The sequence below is a fragment of the Lissotriton vulgaris genome, chromosome 4_1, assembly GCF_964263255.1.
Source record: "Lissotriton vulgaris chromosome 4_1, aLisVul1.2, whole genome shotgun sequence".
NCBI classification, from domain to species: Eukaryota; Metazoa; Chordata; class Amphibia; order Caudata; family Salamandridae; genus Lissotriton; species Lissotriton vulgaris.
In genome coordinates this window covers 1,066,667,085-1,066,694,238 of record NC_141691.1, presented here as the reverse complement: position 1 = coordinate 1,066,694,238, position 27,154 = coordinate 1,066,667,085, and the positions used below count along the sequence as shown (strand labels likewise).

Here is a 27,154-nt window from a genome sequence, read left to right as displayed (position 1 = left end):
ACTATTTAAACAAAAAAAACACAATAATGCACAAAAACAATCACATTCATACCACGACATTAATCACATGAAACATTTAAAGACATAGCTAACTTCCCCCTACTCTGAATGTACCGCTCAACGATACAGATACACTGCTGTAACAGTGCAGAAATTCGGAATACTTTATATACTGCTAAACAGTACAGATACACTGCCTAAAAACAGTGCAGACCGGACTTGCGTACCCAAACCCGTCTAGATACGACCCAGCAATGGTACTCACCGGGAAGCACGGAAAACAGAAGGCCTCGGAAAACTCGACTGGACTCGACTCGGAACTTCGGAAAACTTCGGAAAACTTCGGAAAACTTCGGAAAACTTCGGAAAACTTCGGAAAACTGGTGGGCCTCTTCACACCTCGGACCTTGCTTCCTTCGGCTGGGCTCTGGTCGGGATCCTCCGCACTCCTCACCGCCTCGTCTGGGCACTGATCGCAGTCTTCGTCACCTCCGTGTGTCAGAGGGGGATGCAGGAAATCCTGCCAGTACACGTGTGGTCCGTCTAACTGATGGCAGGGGACACGGATTGCAACGCACCTTCCGGCGCGTGAGGTGGGGGAGGGGTCCCTGTTCGGGCGCCAAAATGATGTAAATAATTAATTTACTCTCTTAATTTCTATGCAGATAAGTACTTAATCAATAATAACTCAATCGAAATGAAGGAAAACAGAGTCCGTGGTGTAAGAGTTTCTAAGGGTTTTATTCCTCATAAAGGAATCAGGATATCATGTTCTGACCACCACACAGGATGTCAGAAGGGATAGATGAGCGCGCTGTCGTTTATTGACAATACATAGCTTATATACTTGATTTACATCATAATGTTCAATGTAAGAGGCGTAACAGCTGAGAGAAGACAAGATAACAGTATACACGTGGTGCTAGTACATCATCAAGAGGCGTAAACTAGGCGTGAACTAGGGTGTGTGCTAGAAACGTCACTGATAGGTGACGCAAGTGGGTGGCACCAAGGGGTGGTGCTAACAGAATGTTGCAATGTCAGCAGAAATCGGAAGCTTGGATGCGCGCGCAGCTGCATGACGTGTGATAGACGGGGTGCAGGGGACTTGACATTTACACTGGCGGAAAGAGACAGAAGTCTGGCATGTCAGATCAACTTGTGCTTCTATCATATCTGATATCTGATGTTTAGGAACTAAGCTATCTGGGCAGAAAGGTCTCTAGAGCAGAAGCTATTCTATACTTGCTGTGAGTGCGTGTATAAGCGCCTGAGTGTCTGTATGAGAAGCGTGGGGCATGGGGCCTTCCATGGAAGCATGGCAACAGAGGCTATGAATTACTTGCATAAAGACAGGTCGGCCCTTTAGCCCTGTAGCTGAGGAAGGATGTTTACTGAAGCTAGCAGGCTGGAATGTATCTTCGGGGAGGAAAACAGATAACTCGAAGATTATAGTCAATCTTGGCAGGCAGCAGGCTGAGCTGAGCACGGAGGGCCGCGCTAGAAGTAAGTCAGAGTTCACGGGTACGGGGGCTGCTTGGGCAGAGGCCCTCGCAGTCAGAAGCCAGAAAAGAGGCTCGGTGGCAGAGATTCAGGGCCTACTTTCAGCCAGGCTGAAAAACGTAGGAGTACACTTCAAAAAGACGTTGGCATAGCATACTTAGGAACGGACCATCAAACCCATTCATGGTGGGTCTGAAAGAGGACAAGTTAACGTTGGACGCAAATGTATTTGCGTCTTCATAGCTGGTACAGGAGGGAAGTTACATGCACTTTTAACTCGTACATGGAGTCGGTGGGGTACTCGCTAGGGAACACAACATGACCATAAAATTTATATTACCTCACCGGTAATAAATCTGAAAAATTTAAATCAATATGCGATTTAAATCAATATGTGACTTATCGACATTTCGAGATGGAGGGTATTCACCTTTTGAGAGATGTACTTCAGGAAGGAGATTGGATGGTGAAAATGGATCTGAAGGATGCGTATTTCACTATTCCAATGGCGAAAGGAAGTCAGAAATACCTACAGTTCAGGTGGAAGGGACAGTTGTTTCAGAGCCTTCCATTTGGTATTTCCTCTGCTCCTTGGTGTTTCACCAAGGTAATGAAGTCAGTGGTAAGTTACTTCAGGTAGAGAGTTATAAGCTTGATAATTTATCTCGATGATATTTTGATTATGAATCAAGATCTGGTGATTTTAAAGGAACATTTGTATTTTGTAAAGCGCACTTTGGAAAGTTTAGGTTTTCTAATAAATTTAGAGAAATACGTTTTGGAACCTGTAAGGAAGCTGGAGTTTCTGGGGTTTGTGGTTGACACAGTTGCATGTCAATTGAGTCTACCGGAGAAGAAGTTGAAGAAGATGAAGCAAGAAATACAGAAGGTTATAAACGGGGAAAGAGTTTCTTTGAGAGATTTGGCAAGGGTGATTGGTCTACTGTCAAAGGGATTGTGGTATAGAGACATGGTGGATGTTTTTTTGGAAGCAAAGGAGGAATCTATTTGGTGGAGAGAGAACATGTATACGTGGAATGGTTGGGAATTTTTTGATGTTTGCCGAGAGTATGTTTCAGAGACGGATGTGAGCAATCTTGGTTGGGGCGCATTTGATCTGTGAGAAGAGACAAGGGGTGTGTGGTCCCCGTGGGAGAAATAGTCATATAAATTGTTTGGAAATGAGAGCAGGCTTGTTTGCCTTGAAGAGTTTCAAAAGAGATAATGTGTCTGCTGTGTCTTACATAAACAGACTGGGTAGAACTCTGTCAAAGCGTCTGGCGGAATTAGCGAAAGAAAGTTAAGAATTTTTTTTCTGGAGCACAAAATCGGTCTAAAGGCAGAATATTTACAGCGTGTCAAGAATGTACTAGCAGATTGGGGCTCGAGGAATATGATAGTTTACAGCGATTGGAAGCTGAAAGAGGAGGTTTTTGTGGAAGTGTTGGAGAGAATGGGTCCTCTAGAAGTGGATCTCTTTGCGTCAAGGTTAACTGTGGTGTTGTTGTGTCATGCCTGGAATCAGGAACACTGCTGTGTTCCGGATTCCATGGGATGACAGTTACGACCCAGGTTTCTGGTATGGACTGACTTTATCTGCTCGACAATAAATCGTCTTTAAACTACATGCCTGGCTCTGGAATCATCTTCACTACACTGGCGACGAGGATGGGATTCGAACCCACACGTGCATGTCTTAAGTCATTTACCTTTGTCTGCAGGTAGTGTAACATCTTCTGAAGAAGCGATAGATGTTTTCGAGGAAGCGATCAAACAGTTGGATAAACAATATATTAAGAAAGTCAACGTTGTGGTTGCCCGTCATAAATTTTTAAGTAGGGGTCAATTACCAAGTGAATCTGTTGACTCATTTATGAATGACTTAAGAGTTTTGGCATCTAAGTGCAATTATTCAACTTTTCATCATCAAATATTGCGTGATCAAATGGTCCACAAAATTGCTGCTGTCAAGCTTCAAGGAAAACTTTTAGACACTGAGGATCTGACTTTAGACAAAGCGTTAGATATCGCACATCGTTTTGAAAACATGAAACTTGGTGTGAAGGAACTTGCTGAAAAAAGTATTGCTGAAGTCAATATTGTAAAGAAATCTAATTTTGAGGAAAGATCTTCATTTAGAAACAGAAACCAACAATTCCAGGAGAGGAGAGAATTTGCATGTTTTAAATGTGGTAGTCCGGATCACCTAGCAAATGATAGAAAGTGTCCGGCAATTGGTCAAGTGTGCAGATATTGCAAATTGAAGGGTCATTTTAGCAAAATGTGTAAGAATAAGAACAAGTTTAAAAGTAAGGGTTTTAATCAAAAAAGGTCAGATGAGCATGTCAATGAAATTGATGACGATTACTTAGAAGAAGAATTTCTTTTTGCAGTGTATGAAGTCAATGCATGTGATAAAGAGTCTCCCTACTGCACTGTAAATGTTGGAGGGAAGGATATCCGTGTTATGGCAGATTCTGGGGCAAAATGTACTCTCATTGGCGAAGAATGGGTAAAAGAGTTTCCGGGTTTAAAATTATCTCCTCCAGACATAAAGTTGCTTGGGTAGGGGAGGAAACCCATTGAAATTCTTGGGTTTTTTACGACATCCCTAAGTTTCAAAGGTAAAACTATTAATTCAAAGGTTTATGTGGCTAAAGATGGCTCTTGTTTATTGGGATGGCCTCAACAGAGGGAGTTAATGATAAAATTAGATCCCAATCATCCTGAACAAGTGCTTGGGTATTCTGATCTGGTCATGAGTGTAGAGTCTGATCTCGGCTCTGAATGTGAAAAGAAATTTCCTTCTGTTTTTTCTACGTCCGCATTAGGTCTTTTGAAAAACTTTGAACACAAAATCATTCTTAGAGAAGATGCTGTACCAAAAGTCCATAAAGTTAGGAATGTCCCTTTACATTTAAGAGATGCTGTAAAATCTGAACTCAAAAGGTTATGTGATTTAGATGTCATTGAGGAGATAGAATCTTCTGTTTGGTTATCCCCAGTCGTTGTCGCTCACAAGCCCAACGGCAAAGTGAGACTTTGTGTGGATTTAAGAGATTTAAACGGGAACGTATGGGTGGACAGACATCCGCTCTCTAATATTAATGAAATGTTCACTAAATTGAAGGGGGCATCCATTTTTTCTACTTTAGACCTGTCTAATGCTTATCACCAGATAGCGTTACACAAGGATAGTAAGCATTTGACATCTTTCATCACTTCAGAGGGTGCTTTCAGGTACAAAAGGATGCCTTTTGGTCTGATATCAGCATCTTCTGTCTTTCAAAGGGTGATGCACAACCTTTTTAAGGATTTTGATAATGTCTTGTACTTCCAAGACGACATTTTGATCTTTGCATCTAATCCATCTGATCATTCTGAAATTTTGTATAAAGTATTATGTGTGTTACAAGATAGTGGTCTTACACTTACAAAGGAAAAATGTAAATTTGGTGTGTCTTCTGTTTACTATTTGGGACATACTATTAGTAAGGAAGGCATTTCCCCGAAAATGAATTTAGTCAAGGCCATTGAATTAGCTCCAGACCCTGTGAACAAAGATCAGCTCAGATCTTTCTTGGGGCTTGCGGAATACTATTCCAAATTCATTCCCCTGTTCTCCGATAAGACTGCGAGCATGAGGAACTCGATGAAAAAATTTTTTCAATTTCTTTGGGATGAAAATTGCAAAAAAGAGTTCTTGTTGTTGAAACAAAACATCGCATCTGCGCCTGCTTTAGCAACGTTTAATACTGCACATTGTTCATTTATCATCACTGATGCAAGTAATGTAGGTATTGGTGCGGTTTTAATGCAGCGTCAAAAGGGTCCATTGGTAACAATTGGATTCGCATCTAGACCTCTAAGGGATGCTGAGTGCAAATATTCTACTTTGGAAAAGGAAGCTCTTGCTTGCTGGTGGGGTATAGAATATTTCCGCAAGTATGTGTACGGTACTGTTTTTAAGCTCTGGTCTGACCATCGTCCTTTAGTGGATTTATTTACTACGAAAGGTTGTGGAAAAGCGACTTCAAGGATTGCTAGATGGCAATACAAGCTTCAGGACTTTCATTTTAAAGTGGAGTATATCCCTGGTATTAGGAATGTGTTAGCTGACTGTTTATCTAGATTGCCCATTCCTGATGACAATGTTGTTGAAGAAGATAAGGATGATGATAATGTTGTGTCAATTTGTGAAATCTCCAAAGGTTGTATTGATTAGGATGCATGGAAATTGGCGTGTTGTAGTGATTCTGTTCTTGGTGATATTTGTAATTTTGTAAAAACCCAGTGGCCAAGCAAAGAGTTGTCTGATGAGTTTCTTCCTTTCTTTCACGTTGCTCAGGAGTTGTCGGTTGTTGAAGGAGTTTTGTTTAGGGGTCTGCAATTAGTGGTCCCTCGTGAATTACAACCTAAGATTTTAGAAATGGCTCACAAAGGACATCCTGGAATTACATCTATGAAAAGAAGGAATAGATGTGAATTCTGGTGGCCAGCAATGGATAAGTGCATAGAACGGCATGCCAGAGACTGTTTGGATTGCTGTTTGAGTGATAAGTCTCAAAAGCATATTCCGTATGAACGGTTCCCCATTTCAAGACCTTCACAGGTTTGGGAAAGTGTATCATTCGATATTGCTGGTCCTTTGTCATTTAACAAGAGTGTGATGTATGCTATAATTTTGATAGATCAGTTGTCTCAATGGCCTGAGGTAAAAATGGTTTCTAACATAACATCTAGTGTGGTGATCAAGTTTTTGAATGAAGTGTTTGAAAGGGAGAGTTTTCCAGAATCTATTACAACTGACAATGGTGTGCAATTTGTATCCCAGGAGATGAGGGAGTTTTTGGAGCGTCATGGTATCAAACATAAACGTGTGTCAGTTTATTATCCCAAAAGTAATGGCATCGTTGAGAGGTGGATCAGGGTGTTTAAGGAAGGCCTTCAACTAGCCTCGCAGAATGGTAGAGATTGTAAACAAACCATTAGTGAAGTCCTGTGGTGTTACAGAAACACACCTAGGAGTATGGGTGATCTGTCTCCTTTTGAGAAGATGAGGGAGGAGGAGTGGCTCCAACATGACTCAACCTTGGATGAAAATGCTTGGTACTAGTAGGGCTGTTGAGGTTGATCGTGCTCCATGTAGTGATTCTTCCCAGTTCTGTGTCAATGATTTGGTCCGTGTCAAGAAGTGTAGAAATGTCAAGTCTGGTGAGTCACGATATTCTAGTCCTTTGGTGGTCACGCGTGTTGGAAGACAAGTTGTTGAACTTTCAGATGGTAACGTGTGGAATTTGTCTAAAGTGGTTAAGGTTCCTAGGTGGTTGTGGCCCAAGGATGTGTCATCAGAGTCTAGAGTTCCATCCGGCTTGAGGTCTTCCAATGGTGCTAGCAATTGGAGGAAATTCTCTGGTTCTACAACCCTTCACAGTTTTCCTGAAAATTAGTCTTCCTGTTCTTCTGATGACAAGGTGCCTGACCAACGAACACAGAGGAAATGTCATGTTCCTGTGTGGTCTAAAGACTCATCTTTATAGGTGATTTAATTTGTGTATTATGTAATTGTTCTCCAGGTATTCATACTTATGTCTTTTCTTTTCAGAATTCATATTGTATATTGTTTGTTTGTTCTTGTTCTTTATCTATTGCTTATGTCGCTGTATTTTCTCTTACGATGGGGGAAGGTGTGGTGGTGTTGTGTCATGCCTGGAATCAGGAACACTGCTGTGTTCCTGATTCCATGGGATGACAGTTACGACCCAGGTTTCTGGTATGGACTGACTTTATCTGCTCGACAATAAATCATCTTTAAACTACATGCCTGTCTCTGGAATCATCTTCACTACATTAACCTTTCAGTTGAAAAGGTATGTGAATTGAAGACCGGATCCAGGGGCCATGGTAGTGGATGCGTTCCTGCAGGATTGGAGAGGGGTGAGGGGCTATGCCTTTCCCCCCCGTTCTCTATGATTGAGAGAGTTCTGGTTCAGGTGAAGAAGCAGAGATGCAAAATAGTTTTGGTAACTCCTTTTTGGAAGCGTCAAGCATGGTTTACATCTGTGATGGAGTTAGCAGTGACCAAGCCTCTTTTGATTTGGGCTTTCAGCGGACTTTTGAGGAATGTGGAAGGAGAGGAACGTCCCTTGGAGGAGTCCGGTTCACTCAACCTTCTGGTTTGGAAGATATCGGGGGTTAGAGAGCATTCGGGGATCTTTCTGGAACGTCTGCGGAATTATTGTTTGACTCCTGGGCACCAGAGACAAGAACGAGGTATAGAGGGGCATGGAAGATTTGGTTTTGTTGGTGCATGAAAATGGGTTTGGATCCTTTGGAAGCAATTGACGTTCAGGTAGAATTTTATTTTGGCTGGTTTGTTTGAGAAGGGTATGTCTTATAGGACTGTGAACTGTTATTGATCGGTGATTTCTGTAGGCCATTCTTTAAGTCATGGTGTGCTCATTGGACGGAGTCATTTAGTTTGTAGGATTATGAAAGGGATTCAGGTTAAAAGATCTCCGGAATCTAAGTATAAGTCGTCATGGGATGTGGATTTGGTTCTGAAGTTGTTTGTTGGTTGGCCTAGTAATACGTTTTTAGAGTCTAGGGAATTATCCTGGAAGTTGGCTACATTATTGTGCCTTATTTCTTTTAGGAGAGTTTTGGATGTCAAGGCTTTGGAGATTTCACATAGGTTTTATCAGGCTAATGGTGTTCTTTTTGAGTTATGCAAGGGGACTAAGAATATGTCTAGTTCCGTATATTATCCCGTTTTTGAGTGTCCTGGTTGATGTGTGGTATATTGTTTAAAAGAGTATGAAAGCCGGATGTTAGAGGAAAGGGGAGCTGGTGTATATCCGGTTTTGATCTCTTATGTGAAACCTTACTAGGCTGTTACTTGTGTGACAATTGCTAGATGGGTTACATATTCAATGACGGAAGCAGGTGTTGATGTGGCTAAATTAACTGTGCAGTCTGCTCGTGGACTATGGCAAGTAAGGTGAGCATGTTAGGTGGAAGATTAGAGGATATTATGAAGCAGCAGACTGGTCTTCTGTTTCTACATTCAGGAAATTCTATTTTAAATCAGTGTAACCTGTTTAAAATTGTGTTTTAGAAATCCTTTGAACATGCATAATGATAGCCTCCTGTCTTGACATAATATTGTGATTCTAATAGGTTTACTGATTATAGAATTGGGATTTTATTAAAGACAAGGAGGCTAGCATTATCCCTTCCACCCTTCCCTTGGGTGTGGTCAAATTTTTTTTATGATTACGTTTTGTTTCCTTGTTAAAAGCATTTAGAAGTTTATTAGGCTTACTAAAATGGTTTATTTTTGTTGTAAAGAATTAATATTGGTTAATTCAAGTAGGTGATGAGAAGAAAAGCTGGAAGAAACAAACGAAAAGAGGAAGAAGATCGTGGCTCATGTTATTTATGGACTTGAAGATTCTTTTTAGATTGTGATGTTTTAAGGTTCTATGAGCTTTTAATGCTGCTGCTCAAAAGTGGGATATAAAAGTTTTATGGTTAATACTAACCTCCTTGTCTTTAATAAAATCCCGATTCTATAATCAGTAAACCTATTAGAATTGCAATTTACATACATAAGATGATTCGGACCATAGGTTCAAAATTGCAATGGATTTTCAGGCTTTCATAGGGCCCAACAAAAAGCTTAAAGAATCAGCAAAACCACAAAAAGCTTGGAATCTAGGACCTACATTATTTGATCTAGAGGACATATGGCGGTGAGGGAACCTATCCCTAAAGTAGCTTACTATTTGCAGAGCAGACTCAGGCAGCCTCGGAACTAAGAGTTAAGGAACCGGCTAAGGACCTAAGACGGTCAATCAAGGACAAGGCAACCACCAATCCAGGATGACGCAAACATGGTGACTATCCTGGGGAAATTCACCAAAGACCGTAAATGGGGTACTGATAGATTATGGTATGCATACCAGGACAAGTTGCTAGACCAGAGAGACCCACTGGCCAATATTACGGCAATGGTGGAGTCCGCTAAAGAGTCAGAGTAGTAAATTGTCCCTGAGATTCTCTCAGGATGGACCCAATGAGCCATCTGCAGCTTGGGCAACACAAGCGTTGTTTTATCTTCAGATACAGACACTCCATTTTGTTTTACTCCACTGGAAGGATGGGGAGCTTGACTATTCGGAAGCTGGCGCAGACGCTAAGGGCAACCTGTTCGGGGAGGCATTTGTTTGTGACCTCTCTAAATTTGTCTAAAATTTCACAGTACCCAATAAAGTGCAACCCTCACTGAAGAGGAACTTCACCCCAAAGGTTTTCGGATGAGCCAGATGTGGCGGAGAATACTTATCCAGCTTAGAACAGTAGCAGAGTCCATAGGTGGGTTAACTGCTAGAAGGGGCAGTTGGCAGGAGCAGGGGTGTTAGATCTGTAGAGCAAGTGTCAGAAGAGGCCACTTCCAGAGGGGCAGCAGAGAAGCCAAAAATAGTTTTGCAGGAGAGATTTCAGTTCAGTCTGCTTCCTTAAGAAACTTTAGGGGCAGGATAGCAACCTTTCTAGACAAGTGGAAAAAGATTTCCTCCGATACCTGGGTCCTGCTAATCATGCAAGAATTCAGGATAAAGTTTGTGGGCTCCCCCGTGCAAGGTGCGAGACCACCCCATGTATTTCCAAAAGATTTGGAGTTTGTGGTAGATCAAGAAAACCAGAACTTGGAGGACAAGAGAGCTATCCAGAAATCCTTTCTTTACCCAAGGTGCTACAACAGCCACTTTTTTTTTGTTTTTGTTTTTTGTTCAAGAAAGGGAAGGGCGTAAGGCCTCATCAATCTGAGGGAATTCAACAGATGCTGGTGTACATACACTTCAAGTAGGAGAGCATCCATTGCCTAAGGGACATTTTGGACAAAAGCAATTGGATGGTGCAGCTAGATCTGAAGGACCCCCCACCTTTCAGTCCCCTTATTTGGTCCCCACGTATGGTTCCTGTGGAGAGACCACGTGTAGGAGTTCAAGGTTCTCTTTTGAATTCTCTTCTGCCCCCTGGAGTTTCTCAAAACTCGGCCAGTAGTGGCACACGTTACCTGCCAGAATTATCATATACCTAGAGTACATTATTTTCATGGGGTATGACCGAATGCACTGCTGCATCAGGTGCTGCTGGCAATCTCCAGGAGGACCTAGGATTTCTGGTAAACCAGGAGAAATCGAAACTACTGCTAAAGAGGAGAATTAAATTCTTGGGTTTCCTGATAGATTTGGAAATATTGGTTCTTCAGCTTCTAACATGCAAAACGAGTGATCAGGAAGGAACTCGGGCAGCTCTTGGTAATAGATACAATCACTGAGAACCTTATCCGGAGTTGAGGGGCTCCTGGCATCATCCATTCAACTCCGTTATTTACTGATCAACCCCATTCTGAAGATCTAGTGCAGGAGACGGAGGAGGTTCCACCACTAATTTTGAAAAAATTAAGTGCTTGAGCCGATAGATTTTCCTAGTAGGCTTCTAAGGGAGCCCTTTTCTGCTAGCACTGGCGCTGCCTACTTCCACCAGATGTTTTCATTCCATAAATAAGCTAGACCAATTTGATTTTTCCCTTTATTTCCACTCCCTAATAGGATCAGATGTACAAAGCATTTTTGTCGCCTAAATTCTTTGATTTGGAGTTTGCGACCTCAAAATTACTTTTTGTAACATACTAATCCCATTTTAGGAGCCTGTAACATTTTCCAACTCCTACAATAGGTTAACAAATGACTAAAGAATTGGTATTTAAAGGGTGTTTGTAGGTGCCCCCTCCAGATAGTTATTCCTGTCTTTATGTATCAGTGTATTAAAAGTTATATTAATAGTTTAGAACTGAAATAGACTGAAACTCCCTTCGCCAAGTTGGAGGTGGTAGCCCATTTGCAAATGGGAAAGTCGACTTGGCAACTCTTCCCTATTGTAAATATGAGGAAAAAAGTTGGGAAGGAAAGTAACAAACGATCCCATGATAGCAAATATGGTGGTTTGTTGACTTCAGCTGCCCCCTTCCTGTGATGGCTACCATGCGCTGTGAGTTGCAGTGTGAATCTTACCACACGAATATTGTTAAGGTTGGTCAGATTGCGACCCACTGTTACTCTTATGAATGTGATGTGACCTACAGTATATAGGTCGATTCGCTAAATTCCACACATCGCAAAAATACTGGGCAGTTTTAAACCAGGGTTTTGTGCATCTTGCCCTCCTCCATTCCCAAGTATAGAGTTAGGCTCATGCTGTAAACTAACACATAATACGGATATTGTTGGGGCTATTCACAAATTCACAAATGTACCTTTAATAACGTTAAACATTTTTTATAAATTTAAACATTTGCAGCTTTTCACAAAATAAGAGTGTAATGTTAATCAAGTTTACACTTGCATGTCTCTACCCATTGAAAAAGAGGGTGGAGTCAAATTACGACTGTGCGTTACTACTGATAAAAAAGAAAATGTAGAAAGTCCAGCACCACTCATGACCAAACATCTAACCATTGATAGTGCAACACCATCCCATAGACAATGTGGAAGGTTGGTACAAAAAAAGGAGGGAATTAAAATAATAAAAAATGTTAATATAATTTAATGTTAAAAATCAGAACAAAATGTATTGAATGCTAAAATATTTTAACAACTTTTTTACATTTATAAATTGTGACATTCATTTTTATAAAAAAAGTAGTTGCACTACTTTTAATTCTACACATCACTTTCAATACTTATTGCACAATAACGTTTTTTTTTTTACTTCAGATGGGAATTTATTTTTTAATTTGCACTCCAGAAAAATATTTGTAGCTTAATGTATTCTATATTCAAATAATTATAGATTTTATTCAAAATTAAGATAATTCTCGAGATTTTTAAATGTTCTGGTTAATAGATCAAATTAGTTTACACTTCATATATATCATACATGCTTTTACTAATTTATTATGTTTCATACATGTCTAATTGTCCCTATACTTTACGATAGGCAGATCTCCACCCTGACTGTGGAGTCTCCCTGTGGTAAAGTATAATGGAACAGTAAAATAATAAAGTTTATCTAACTCGATAACTACTGATCACTTTAATTTTAAAACTAGTTTTTAATCGAAAATGTGCCCAATGCAGGATAGCTTTATCTCTGTCACAGTCAAAAACTGCATGCCTACCTGGTCCTGAACAGCTTTCGTTATGTTTTGCTCCTCCTTTCTCTCCCTTTGACACATTACCCTTTCTCTTCCCACTCCTGTTCCATCCTCATTTCTATTTACCCTTTCCTCTTCCCAATTGCCTCTTCGTCCTCTGCTTCAGCTTTCTTTCAGTTCTTCCCTGCCCTCTGTCTTCCCTCTTCTGCCTCACTTCCACACGCTCTTCTTCTACTATACACCCACACCATCTCTGTTCTCTCTAACTCATGTTGCACCTTTCCCACTCTTATTTCGTCCCGCTCCATCTCTTATCCTTAGTCTTGTACCATACTTTTTCACTTTATTACGTTTCTTACCGTTTCCCCTCCAACCCTCTAATTTAGTCACCTCCCTTTGTCTTGCTCTGTTCCTCCTCTTCCTTTCACCCTCTTCCTTGTCAATTTCTTTTCTCCTCTACCTTTCGTGCCACCCCGCACTCCTAATCCTACTCTATCCCATGCTCTTCTTTCCCCAGTTTTCATGCCTTCTTCCTTGGGTCTCCATCTTTTTTTGATATATCTAATTCCAATGTTTGAATTATTGCATTGATTATGATCAATCAAAAATAGCTTTATTCGATTGTTGAATAGCAATCATAAAACATACAATTAAAAGAAAATGTAAATTTCATTTCATATTATAAAATCACAGAAGTATAAAAGAGACACATTAAAAAACATATTCAGTATTTCATTATTGACTGGTTTCAGCTCAAATCATCATCACTATACAAAAAGTGCAACTAAGTAACCATGCTTTTCCTCCAATATACCACTTTTTCAGGAAAGCTGAAGTTATTAGAACGCCTCTTTCATTATCCAGATATTGTAAACCTAATAAGGCTGGGCGACATTGACGTAGTCCCATTTGTTTAAAAAAAGGCACCAGTATCCCGCGCCTAACAGTAGCATAAAATTTACAAAATAATATAACATGAATGGTGGTTTGGGGAGACACATTATCACAGGGACAAGACTAGAGATCTTGTGACCAATCATTAATAACTGGAAAACTAACTAATTTATGGAAGATCCCCAGTCTGAAGCGAGTCAATAAAAATCTATCATAGTTGCCGGGAACAAAAATCAAATAAGGTTGAATATTAAAAGCAGCTAATAAAGTTTGATGTTGCAGGACAGTTGGCTTTATAATCTCTGTTGACATGCTTAAGGTATCCAGCAGTGTCAAGCCCTTTTTCCTCAGGTCTTTTCTGGTTACTGCTGAGATAGTAAGAGGATTTAGAAAGTACTCTGGTTTGCCAAGATCCTTACAGAATTTATACACGTATCTCAACCAGGAAATCTTCATTGCTCCTTCCAATTTCAGAATATCTGAGAGGATATCCCTATTCAGCATGTTTCCTCTTATCCACAGCCTGTGCCATAATAGCACAGGCTCAAGCTTAATTAAATCAGATATGAATGGAAGACCTAATTCTGCATGGCAGATATACCCCGAGGTACTGCTTGGGACAGCTAAAATATATTTTAAAAATACGTTTTCGACTACCTGGATTGGTGTAGAGCCGGCAAACCCCCATACTCCACTCCCGTAGATAGCAGCAGATGCACATTTTGCCTTATATATTTTAATTAACTCAACGGGTGGTCTTTTTCCCCGTTTTTTGGCAAAAATGGTGAGGGCAGAAGTAGAGCGTAATATCGCCAATTTCTTTGCTGCTACAGCTTGGGCCTGAGAGTCATTCTGTGCAAACAGTATACCTAAATTGTTTGGTGGCCTCAAGCTTCTGTCATGCAATAAAAACAGCTCTATTGGCCTTAAAACCCCTGCCACAGCGCCTGATTAATGTTTTAGGAGTTAACCCTTAATCCAAGATCTTTCATGAAAAGGGTAAAGCTATCCACCACGCGTTGTGGGCCCACTTGAGTACGTGACATCAGCACGGCATCGTCTGCATATGAAAGAGCTGGAATTGGACGGCCTGATACATACGGGGAATCTAAATTATCTCTGCACAAGGCCGCCTCCAGCCCATTTCTATACAGATTAAAAAGGAATGGAGCCAGGACACATTCCTCCCTGACTCCACTCCTAATCGGAATTGCGGCCGTGCGTTCATCCTTCAGGCCGTAGTGGACCCAAGCTGAAGTGTCACTAGAAAAATGCTTTAGAAAATAAATAATATTTTCATCAACCCCTAAGTCTCCCAGCAAACTCCATAATTTAGAGTGGACCACGCAGTCAAATGCAGCCTAGAGGTCCACAAAAGCTAAAAATAGGTTACCTTTCTTAACCCTCGTGTATTTCCCCAGCAGCATTAAAAGATTTAGGTCTTGCTCTACAGTTCCTAGACCGGCCCGGAATCCATATTGTGGATCAGATAGGATGGAATTTAGGTCAGCCCAGTCCAGGAGACGCTCCAGGATTATCCGCCCAGCTACCTTTTGTAAAAGAATCCAACAAGGAGATCGGTCTATAGCATCCCGGATCGTGTCTATCCCCCTTTTTGAAGATAGGCACGATAATGGACTCCACCCAGGTAGATAACAGTATTACAGCTTGCATTGAGCACCTGGACCAGAAGAGGCCCCCACAGAGGGACACTTGCCTTAAATATATCTATGGGGACACCGTCTGGTCCAGGAGCCTTACCACCCTGGCTAGCATGAAGGGCCCTTTCAACTTCCTCCAAAGTAAACGCCAGGTCCCTTGATTTTGAATGACGAATAGTGGGACAAGGAGCAAGTGAGGGTTCAGCTCTCTCATAAACCTGAGCAAAATGCTTAATCCAATCCATTTCTGGGATAGCTATCTCGATTTTAAGACCAGTCTCCTCAACTAGAAAGGGAGCTCTAATAGCCTTCCAGAAGCCTGCACTATCATTATTTACTGAGGCTACGTGCAAAGCCTCACAAGCCTCTTGTTTTATTGTGTTCTTCCTTTTTCTGACCACTAATTTATATAGATTCCTCAATCTCCTCACCTCGGAAGTACTACTTGGGTTTTTATGCAGTTATTTTTATGTTGCCTAGTAAGGGAATTCCTTATTGTATTTGTGATTGTTAAAAAAGAGGCTAAAAGAGTTACAGGGGCGGTATCAATCAATCAAAGCATTTGTATAGCGCACTACTCACCCGGAGGGTCTCAAGGCGCTAGGGGAGGGGGGGTCCGCTACAGCTCGAACAGCCAGGTCTTGAGCTGCTTCCTGAAGGCGAGGTGGTCCTGGGTCAGGCAGAGGTGGGTCAGGAGGGAGTTCCAAGTCTTGGCGGCGAGGTAGGAGAAGGACCTTCCCCCTGTGGTGGCTCTTCGGATGCCGGGGACGGCGGCGAGGGCGTGGCCGGTCGATTGGAGCTGGCGTTTGGGAGCGTAGAAGTTGAGGCGGCTGTTGAGGTATCCTGGGCCCTGGTTGTGCAGGGCTTTGTGTGCATGGGTGAGGAGACGGAAGGTGATTCTCTTGTTGACCAGGAGCCAGTGCAGGTCTCGCAGGTGTCCGGGGATGTGGTTGCGCCGGGGGATGTCCAGGATGAGTCGTGCTGAGGCGTTCTGGATCTGCTGGAGTCTCTTCTGGAGTTTGGCGGTGGTTCCGGCGTAGAGGGAGTTGCCGTAGTCCAGTCGGCTGGTGATGAGGGCCTGGGTGACCGTCTTCCTGGTCTCGGTGGGGATCCACCGGAAGATCTTGCGTAGCATGCGTAGGATGTTGAAGCGAGACGAGGAGACGGCGTTGACTTGTCTGGTCATGGAGAGGGAGGAGTCCAGGATGAAGCCCAGGTTGCGTGCGTGGTCTGTTGGTTTGGGTGCGCTGCCTAGGGCGGGGGGCCACCAGGAGTCGTCCCAGGCGGAGGGTGAGGATCCCAGGATGAGGACTTCCGTCTTGTCAGAGTTCAGTTTCAGGCGGCTGTTCATCATCCATTTGGCTACCTCTTTCATCCCTTCGTGTAGGTTGGCTCTGGCGGTGGCCGGGTCGTTGGTGAGGGAGAGGATCAGCTGGGTGTCGCGGCGTAGGAGATGATGTTGAGGTTGTGCTGGCGTGCGATGGCTGCGAGGGGACTCATGTAGACGTTGAAGAGGGTTGGGCTGAGCGAGGAGCCTTGAGGAACGCCGCAGATGACTTCGGTGGCTTCTGATCTGAACGGGGGAGGTGGACTCTGTGTCCTTCCGGCGAGGAAGGAGGTGATCCACTCCAGTGCCTTCTCCTGGATTCCGACGTTGCTGAGGCGCTGTACTAGGGTACGGTGGCAGACGGTGTCGAACGCCGTGGAGAGGTCTAGGAGGATGAGGGCCGCTGTTTCTCCGTTGTCGAGCAGGGCTCGGATGTCATCGGTTGCTGCGATCAGGGCGGTCTCGGTGCTGTGGTTGGCCCGGAAGCCAGACTGCGAGAGGTCGAGGGATCCGTTCGTCTCGAGGAAGGCGGCCAGCTGCTTGTTGACTGTCTTCTCGATGACTTTTGCGGGAAACTGGAGCAGCGAGACGGGTCGGTAGTTCTTGAGGTCGGTGGGGTCGGCTGATGGCTTCTTTAGTAGGGCGCTGAGTTTGGCGTGCTTCCAGCTCTCCGGGAAGGTAGCGGTGTTGAAGGAGGTGTTGATAATGTCCCGCAGGTGGTGTGCGATGACAGTGTCGGCCTTGTTGAAGACGTGGTGAGGGCAAGGGTCGGTCGGAGATCCGGAGTGGATGGAGTTCATCGTGCGGATGGTGTCTTCGGTGCTGATCGGGGTCCAGGCGCGGAGGGTGGTGGTGGTGGGGGGCGGTGGTTCGGTCGTGGCGTGCGTCGGTTGAGTGCTGAAGCTGTTGTGTATGTCCGCGATCTTGTTGTGGAAGTAGGAGGCGAGGGAGTTGCAGAGGTCTTGCGAAGGGGTGATGTTGTTGTTTCCGGCGTTGGGGTTGGAGAGTTCTTTAACGATGTTGAAGAGTTCCTTGCTGTTGTGTGCGTTGTTGTCCAGTCGTTCCTTGAATGCAGTCTTCTTGGTGGTGTGGATCAGTTGGTGGTGTTTTCGGGTGGCGAGCTTGAGGGCAGTCATGTTGTCCTGTGTTGGGTCTCTGCGCCAGGCTTTCTCAAGGGCTCTGCAGTCCTTCTTGGAGCTCTTGAGTTCGTCGGTGAACCATGGGGCTTTCTTGCTGCCGGGCCTGCTAGGCGGGGTCCTCAGAGGGGCGAGGTCGTCTGTGCAGTAGCTGATCCACTTCGTGAGGTTGGTGGCCGCTTGGCTGGGGTTCGTTGCGCTGGTGGGTGGGTTCTTGCTCAGGGAAGTTGCGAGCTGGTCGGCTGTGATCTTGTTCCAGCTTCTGCGTGCAACCTGTTTCTGTTGGTGGTGGATCGTGGTCCTTTTGAAGCTGAAGTGGATGCAGCTGTGGTCCGTCCAGTGGAGGCCGGTGGCGTGGCTGAAGGCGATGTCCTTGCTGGATGAGAAGACTGGGTCGAGTGTGTGTCCGGCGTAGTGGGTGGGGGTGGTCACCAGTTGCTTGAGTCCGAGGTTAGCGAGGTTGTCCAGCAGGGTGGTGGTGTTGCGGTCGTTGTTGTTCTCCAGGTGGAAGTTGAGGTCCCCGAGGAGGATGTAGTCAGCGGAGGGGAGGGCATGCGGGCTGACTAAGTCGGCGATGTCCTCGCTGAATTGTGTGCGTGGTCCCGGGGGTCTGTAGATGAGGGTGCCTCTGAGGGCGGTCTTGGGGTTGATGTGGATCTGGAAGTGCAGGTGCTCGGCGGGTGCGAGGGTGTCGTCGGTGTTGGTCGTGATGCGGATGGAGTTCCTCTGGATGATGGCGATGCCTCCTCCGGTCTGGTTGACGCGGTCCCTCCGGATGATCTTGTAGCCGTCCGGGATGGCGATGTCGGGCGCTGAGGAGGCGTTCATCCAGGTTTCCGTGAAGAAGGCGACGTCTGGGGCTGTGGTGTCGAGCAGGTTCCAGAGCTCGACGGCGTGTCTGTGGACGGAGCGGGTGTTGAGCAGGATGCACTTCAGGTGGCTGCTGCTGTTGCTCGTCACGGTCTTGGGCACTGCTGGAGTGGTGCAGGTCCGGATGCAGGTGAACTTGCAGGAGTTGCAGCAGAAGGGTCTGTGGGTGCGTCTTGGGGTGGCTTGGTAGCAACCCGGGAATCGGCTGGCGTTGAGTGCGTTGAGTTCGGTAGTGCTGTAGGTCCGGCAGGTGGGCTGGTGTCTGCGGAGGTCAGGGGTCCTGGCACTGGGCACGGTCCAGGCGCGGACAGGCGCAGACGGGCTTACCTTTGGCGCGCCCTCGGCGCACAATAAACGCGCCCGCTGCGCGTACGCGTGGTCGCCACATATGGCAAAGTGGGAGGGAGGGCAGAGCAGCTGGGAGGGCACAGAAGGCAAAGGGGGCGTGGCCGTGAGCACGGCGGCGGGAAGCTGGGAGCGGGGCGGGGGTCACAGGGGCAGAGCGAGGTGATCGGCGCAGGGGGAGAAAAAGAAAAGTATTAACACTCACACATTAAAACAAGGAAAGGACGGGGCATACAAGTCCAGCAGTCAAAAACAGAAAAGCGGCAGCAGGCGACAAAGGGGCACACAAGTACAGCAGTCAGTAAACAAAAAAGCGGCAGCAAGGAGACAAAGGGGCACACAAGTACAGCAGTCAGCAAACCGGAGCAAGGCGACAAGGACGGGAGATACAGCGGGGGGCGGAGTCCACGGGGCGGGCTCAGCGAGGCGGAGGGCGGCAGCGGGAGGGAGTAGCACACGCTACAGCTGGTGGCCGTGCGGCGCGGGAGTGTTCTTCACTCAAAGAAATTGCAAACTCTGACATACATTTACAAATTACTAGTTTAAGTATTTCCGATTGGTCAACCATGGCCCATCGTTAGGAATAACCATTAATACTACCAATAGATAAGTTCTCTAGAACTCGATCTCTTTTATTAATCCTTATAGTATTCTTCATTGGCAGGATGATGGCCAGGCAAAGAGGAAAATGATCACTAAGTGGGTTATCAGAGACTTTGAAAGAATGGATTCTGTAAGCATGATTACTAGTAGCAAGAACATAATCAATAGTAGAGTGACAACCCCTACCATTAAATGTTGGAAGGAGGGGGGATGGCAATGCGCATAATTAGTTTACAAAACCAAGATCAAAACTATAAGTACTTCATTTAGTTGTTCACCCAAGGGAGTATGACTGAAATGAGAGGGACACATACCCTCTTCCCACAATGCTCCGCATCGGTTATCTTCAGCATTTCTACATAACGTACAGTTAAAATCACCTGCAAAAAGAATTATCATATCTTTCCGCCTACTTTTAACAAGGCAGGACAATGCTTTAGACATATTATTAATAACATTCCATACTGTGCCCAAAGGGATATTAATATAGAAATTTATCAAGGCAATAGAAGAAACAGAGTCCAAATCAAGCACAAGAAGTTGGTAATAGACATCTTTGACAGCCTCTGTAACCAGTTTTAAATACAAATAGTTGGAAAGATATACACTCAGCCCCCCCTTTGCTCTCCCACTCAAGCCCTCAACTGCCGGGGTATGAAAAGTCCTATACACATTTAAATGGACCACTTCCTTGGTCCAAATTTCCTGGAAACAAAGCAACTCTTGATGTTGAATAAAATCCCACCATAGTGGATTATTAATTTTCGATTTAATTCCGGCAAGGTTCCAGGAAACAATATGGCATAATGAGGATTCAACAAAAGTTGGGGCAGAAACAGGAGTATTAACACCTTCCAGTGAGGACCCATTACTTTGCCCTATCTGAGAGGTGGCTTCAAAAACAGCCTGCTCATTATTTGTACCCTCAATCCCAAGGATCCTGGGCCCCTCCACCCTCTCACTCACTAGAGCCCCCTGATTGAGAGTGTTTTTGTGCTGACCTGTTTCACTAGGTAAATTTACATACGTCTCGAACTGCAGTCCATCGTTATTTTCCAATCCACTCAAAACCTCAAAGTGGTTTGATGTCGGTATACGATATCTTGATCGTCTAGCTCCCAGATAAATTTCGGCTAGACACTGAGGGCCTGGATACATTACAGGTTTCAAGGGACAATAAAAGAAACCTAAAGGTAGAATATTAATGTCATGAGCATTGACAGGCCCATTAAAACCCCTCTCAATGATGGTACGTACCAAATGTGGGGCCCTATAGGTTAAAACAACACAATCTCCATTTAAGGATTTGGGGGATGTACCAACCCAGCTAATCCTTCTGGCCATTTTAAAATCAGAGAACAGAGTATTTAAATTGTTATTGTTATGTTAGGAAATGAAGAGATTTGTTCCTTAACGTTGACAAGTGTTCGAAAGCATTAGGAGGTAAAACTGGGACATTAGCCCAGACAACCGTATATGGAGTGGCTTCTGGTGGTAAGTTTATAATTAGTGAAGGGTTGTATGAATTATCCCTTTGGCCTAGTTGGTTTCTGCCTTTATCACTTGCGTTGTTACCTCCCCTGTTTGACCCTCCTGGGTCTGCTTCACTGGTTCCTTTTATACGGGCATTGTTATTATATTCTTATGTAATATTAACCTCCCTGCTCTTTGATTGTCCAGGATTGTCAGGATCAGAGATCAAGCTCTTGGGATTATCTGTCATTTTACGGGGGTGGATGTGCTAGTGCATTGGTAGGAGCCGTCTGGGCAGATTGACAGATGGTATGCATCATCTCCTCCATTTTAGCTACACAGGCTTCAATAATAGTAATTTTTAGGTGCATAGGCTCTAAAAGAGTTGACATCAATGTCTCCATTCTGCCCCAATAATTTTCATCCTCTTCAGGTTTACCTGAATTATTTCGCTCAAAGTTACTAACTCCTTGCCCCTTAGGTTCGCCCGAGTTTGTAACCCTTTTCCTTCTCCTTCCTGGTGGATTGGCAGCAGCTTTGGGTTGTTTTGTATTATTTTTACCCTTCCCTTTTAGAGGAGTTGCGGGGAGTTCCTCATTATATGTGTGATTGCGTTTACATTTCGCCTTTTGTCCTCTTGTTATTACATGCGGACTCGCAGTGTTATGCCCAAATGATGATACTAAAACAGTACTCAAGGGGGAATCTAGTCGATCCTAACCTGGAGAACCAGTAATTAAAGAGGGGGTCTCATCATTGGCTGTCTCATTCGATGCCAATATCGTAGGGGTCAGAGAGAGTCTACTGGGAGGGAGGGGGGGGGGGGGTTCAAGAGACCGTCTTCGCTCAGTGAGCTGAATTTTGTGGATAAGGACGGATTCTGCCCTTAACAGAAAAGCATCTAAGGTCCCTGCCATGGACCTGCCTTTAGAGGTATTATTCTTATTCATACTTTAACCAGTAGTGTACAAGACAACAATCAGTAAATTATACAATACCACGAAACTTGTACAGAATACTGAGTCCAGCTTCTTTGAGAGATGGCCCAGCCCAGCCTCTTCCGGCCTAGGACGGGCGCGGACGGGCCCGCCCTAGTCCATGGCGGGTCCGACCTAGTCCATGGCGGGTCCGCACGCGCGTCCCGCGCCGCATGAGCCCTTGCGTCCGTTTCTGCGCCTCCTGGCGCTGTGTGGTGCGGCGCAGGGGATGCTGGGAGGTGTAGTTCTCGTCCGGCGTCCGTCTGCACTCAAAGTGGCCCCCGGTGACTCTCGGCGGTGGTGGCTGTTTGTCCGCAATGCCCCCAAAGATGCAAAACGGGTAACTGACTCTTAGCGGTGGCAGCAAATCCTTAACGAGCTTGATTATGATGTTTTTGTTATCTGAATGACTGCAGTTCCATCTAAAAATCATACCGTTTGGTCCTTTGCACTGTACAAAACGATGTAAAATGCATTGATGCCTGTTTTTGGTGAGACGGGACAGTTGACTTTTGATTTGTGATTTCTTCATTTCAGTGAAGGCTGGCGGCATGCGAATTGTTCAGAAGCATCCACACAACGTTGAGTCCAAAGAAGAGAAAGAAAAGGATGATGAAGATTGGGAAACCGGCACCAGGTAGGTGTTTTATGTTCAGTTTCATACTGAATTAGATTCTTAAACTATTTTGTAGCTGTCAAAGGAAAGGTAGTAGTGGATGTGAAACTCTCCTTTGCTCCCCAAAGCACTCTACAGAGAACCATTATGTACAGCAACACACACGCCTCCTACAAGACAAATACCAGATCTGGAGGCTGTGATTACTTCCAGCTGTTTCAGCTCATTTGAGGTTCCTGCAGATCTTATTGTCGAAGGTGCATCTGAGCATGATGGCTTCCATCCATGACAGTGAGCAGTGGAGCACGAAGAGTAAAGAATGAAGCACATTAGACTGGGACATAGTGCCAGGGTCTCACATCTTTGCAGATCACTTGTAGGACAGCGACTGGACTTCAAGGTGGAGCATGCACAAGTGTTTTGGGTTTTGTAGATGGAGCCTAGGCTATTTTACTTGCAGCTTATAAAGGAATAGTAGCTTTTATTGCCTTCCACCTTGAAGGTGGAGGTCCACCTGTGAATTGAGCCCTAAACTCAGCCTGTCCTTGAGCTATCTGCACAGCTTATTTAAATACTTGAACATCTTGTTAACACTGTTGTGAGTTTATCACATTTTCAACAATGAAACAAAAATGTTAAATATTGGTATGCATTTTAACAGAAGCATGGCAAATCTAATTTTCTGTTTCGAGTTCTGTTATTTAAAAGCTGGTGACTCGGCTTCAGGAAGTAGAAGTCTTAGGCAATAGAATACATGTTGTGCGGGTCTTGAGCTATTGCTTTAGTGGAAGCGTAAATTAGAACTAGTAATCACACTGGTAAGGCTGAGTGGCATTTCAAATATGCAAACACTTCACAAGTAAATAATGGCCTTTGCACGCCTCAGGAAAACAAGGAAGCAAAGTTTCAATTCTTCCTCGGCGGGATGGTCTCCCCAGCACCATACGACTCCCATTATGTGAAGAATGCTGCTTATGAGAAAGGTGCACAGCTCAGGTATGCATTGCCTTGACTCTTGTCATACTTAATAAAAAAAAACGGCCTCCCTAAACATTTATATATCCTTTCCTTCCCACGCCCTTAACAGTCCCTTAAACATTCCCCTGTACAACACACTCCTTTCTGCCACAGGCAACATCCAAATGATCCTTGACAGAGATGGTAGGCCCTCATTCTCCTGGACCTCTCTGCAGCATTTGACAAGGTCTTACGCCCCATCATCATCATCATCATCAGGTGTCTGCAGGAGATTTGCATCCAAGGACCCGCCCTCCGCTGGATCTTCTTAACGGATAGAACACAAGCTGTTAGCCTGTGGGGTTGTCAGCTGAATCCCACATCTGGTTTAAGCATGTTGCTGATGCATGTGCCAACTTTACCATTGATACTTATTGTTGGGACGTATTTGTTCCTTTGAAGAAAGTGCCCTGTTCTGAGTGCATGGATTTCTTAATGCATAACAAGCTTCAACCCGTTGGTAGTGCGAAACTCGATAAGCCTCCAGGCCTCAACAAAATACCGGGGAATCTTTTGGCTTCTGTATATCAACACATTGTCAAACACTACACTGGCAGGCGCTGACCGACCTATAAATTTGAAGATGAACAAAGATTAATCCCGTTCATGATTAAGGAAATAGGGCTAATTGATAATGACATACCTATTATTCTAATCAGCAACCTCCGAAAAAATCTTTTGCAGACAAATTCTTGGCAAACTTCAAGGCAGGCGACGGAGAATGACTGCTAATTTATTGGAAATCTGTTGTCTTGCAGCTGGATAACTTTGTTGCTTTTTTAGACTTAAGGTCTGCATTTGATTTGATTCCTCTGACGCACGTTTATTGGCAGTATTTGAGGGAATGGGCACACCTGATCATATTCTGGCCATGATTATATGAATGCACAATAACTGCTAAGCCCAAGTCATATGGGGGAAACTAGGGGAAATGAGATTGTATCTCCATTGGGAGAAGAGTGCTTCATTGTTGGGTGTTGGCCCCATACTGTTCTCATTGTATATTAACAATGTCTTAAACCATCTAGAAGATTGTGTAACTTATTCCACCAAATTGGCTGGCAATAAGATACCTGCATTACTTTTTGCTGATGACACAGTACTAATTTCTAAGATGCCAATGGGGCTCCAGTTTTTTAAGAGTTTGTCTTTTGTGAACATTGCATGGATTTAATGACCCTGGTGACTCCCCCCCCCCCCCCCCCCCCCCCCCCCGATAACATAAAAAAAAAACAAGCATTGGCAAAGCCAATGGATCTGGTCTGGAGTTGGCCACAAGTCATTTTGCTTTGTCATACACGTTGATGGGCTTTTATCAATAAAGTACAGTATATGAATACTAAAATACTTTTTGTGCCATATTAAGCAATGGCACTTAAAGGAATTGGTGTGTGTGGGCATGCTCCTTGTGATAGGGCAGAATGCAGTCACTCAGAGAAGTTAGCCAATGGCTGAAGCGGGCTAACCTACTGCCCCATGCTGCAGTGGGCCAAGAAAAATGTGAAAGACACAGTAACTGACCAGTGGGTGAAGAGTACCCTCTGAAAGCTCCTATAAGCATGTTATACATATAATTTTAGTAATATTTAAAGATCCATGCTTACATTAGTCCAAAATAAGGTTGATGGTGCCCAGCCACTCCTACGGGCACCACCAGGAATAACAAGCATTGACATAGCCAATAGGTATCACCTTTGGGACCAAGTGTTTAGCCATGAAACAGTTGATGTTGTTGCACCAAGAATATTGTGCTGGATAACTAAACACTTATAAGGTCCCAAAAGCGAGACCTATTGGCTATGCCAATGCTGGTTTTGTAATGCTCCTACATGCGTACTCTGCCACGCACATATCATAATCTTTGGATAGTGTTCAACGTGATAAAAGCGGGTTGCTAGTATGTTCATAACAGTTTATTTGCACGGAAAAAAGAAAAACATTGTCTTAGGTTTGAGAAAATACCAACCAAGAGCGGCAACATAAAATATCCTGCTTTTTCACAAATCCCTCCTTATCCGTGCAATAATAGTTACATTTTATGAATATTTATAACTGCACAGCAAAAGTCACAAGTCAATATGTTCTACTGTACACAACTCACTGCAGGCGTGAAGCAGGGCAACAAGCGCACACACTCCCGGGTCCCATGTGGACGCTCATTGGTCCCTCAGTCACGCGCTGGGCCTCATGGAACTATTTGTGCTTTACTGTCGCTACAATGACACTACAAGGATCAGACTGCAGAACACAAGATGCAGAAATTACCCCTCAGTGTAAGTGGGCTCTGCTTCTGAATTGTTAGCCACGCTCTACAATGCCCGGGCGTGTTGCTCTGATTGTCGCCAGTATTGAGCAGTGAGGAGAGCTCTGTGATGGGCAGTGAGAAGAATACTGCTGGGCAGGCAGTGAGATGCAAAAACAACAGTTGACGGACAGAATGCAGAACAAGGTCATACATTCACCCCAGTACAGAGATCCGGGCCTAAATCCATCGTTTTTTTGCACTCCACACCACCCCAGTTCAGACATGGCCATATGCAAATCAGCCTTGACCCTGTGCCTCATGGGAACAGTCCAGCCCGAAATGCCAAGCCATGTCTTTCCTGGACTGAAATCCAGCATCCTAGGACCGGTTTCTGGCTATCAGCCGCAGTGGTGTGGAGAACATGGAACTCGCGTCTGAGCATACCCATCCCACTTGGGGTAACAAATGCAAAAACAACAGTTGATGGACAGAATGCAGAACAATGTCATACATTCACCCCAGTACAGAGATCTGGGCCAAAATCCATCGTTTTTTTGCACTCCACACCACCCCAGTTCAGACATGGCCATATGCAAATCAGCCTTGATGCTGTGCCTCATGGGAACAGTCCAGCCCGAAATGCCAAGCCATGTCTTTCCTGGACCGGAATCAAGCATCCTAGGACCGGTTTCTGGCCATCAGCCGTCTTCAGCCAGGATAGCTTGACTCCAGTGGTGTGGAGAGGATGGGACTCACGTCTGAGCATACCCATCCCACTTGGGGTAACAAATGCAAAAACAACATTTGATGGACAGGCAGTGAGATGTGCAGAGTGCAAAAAATGAGTTTAGAGATCCAGGAGACACAGGAAGCTACGAAGCAGCTACAGACATACAGGTCAGAGCGGTATGGGGCAGCAAGACAGATAAAGAAAAGAAATAAAGCTAGAATATAGCCCATTGACCTATGCTAGCCAATGATTTGAGAGACAGCCAGAGAGATACAGGGTGGAGAGCGATCAATGAGACATACAAAGTGTAGTTCTCAGGCTGGTCTCAGGACCAGCCTGAGAAATATGGCTATATTCAGACAGACACAGGATGGAGAGAGAGCTGTCATACCCAGGGAGATATAAGGCAGCCAAGGAGAGGCGCTGGAGTCGCTGAGCTTGGAAACAGCCAGAAAGACACAGGTTGAGGAGGGACATAGGAGCTGGCCGGCCAGCTGCAACACTAAGGGCTCCAACTTTAAGGCAGGTAGAAGGTCTGCTCTGGAGAAGTGGGAGGTGCACAGGAACCTAAAGGAAGCTGAAGTTCTGTCGGGCCC

General features: G+C 44.5%; 1 protein-coding gene across 1 annotated transcript in view; it reads left to right on the top strand.

Annotated features, from left to right (window-relative positions):
- The window catches only part of DAP (death associated protein), a 241,648-nt gene that overhangs the window by 85,338 nt on the left and 129,156 nt on the right, over positions 1-27,154 (top strand). The window contains exon 2 of the mRNA XM_086965296.1: positions 22,488-22,587. Coding sequence (XP_086821422.1) covers positions 22,488-22,587 — 100 coding nt within the window. The remainder of the gene's footprint in view (positions 1-22,487; positions 22,588-27,154) is intronic.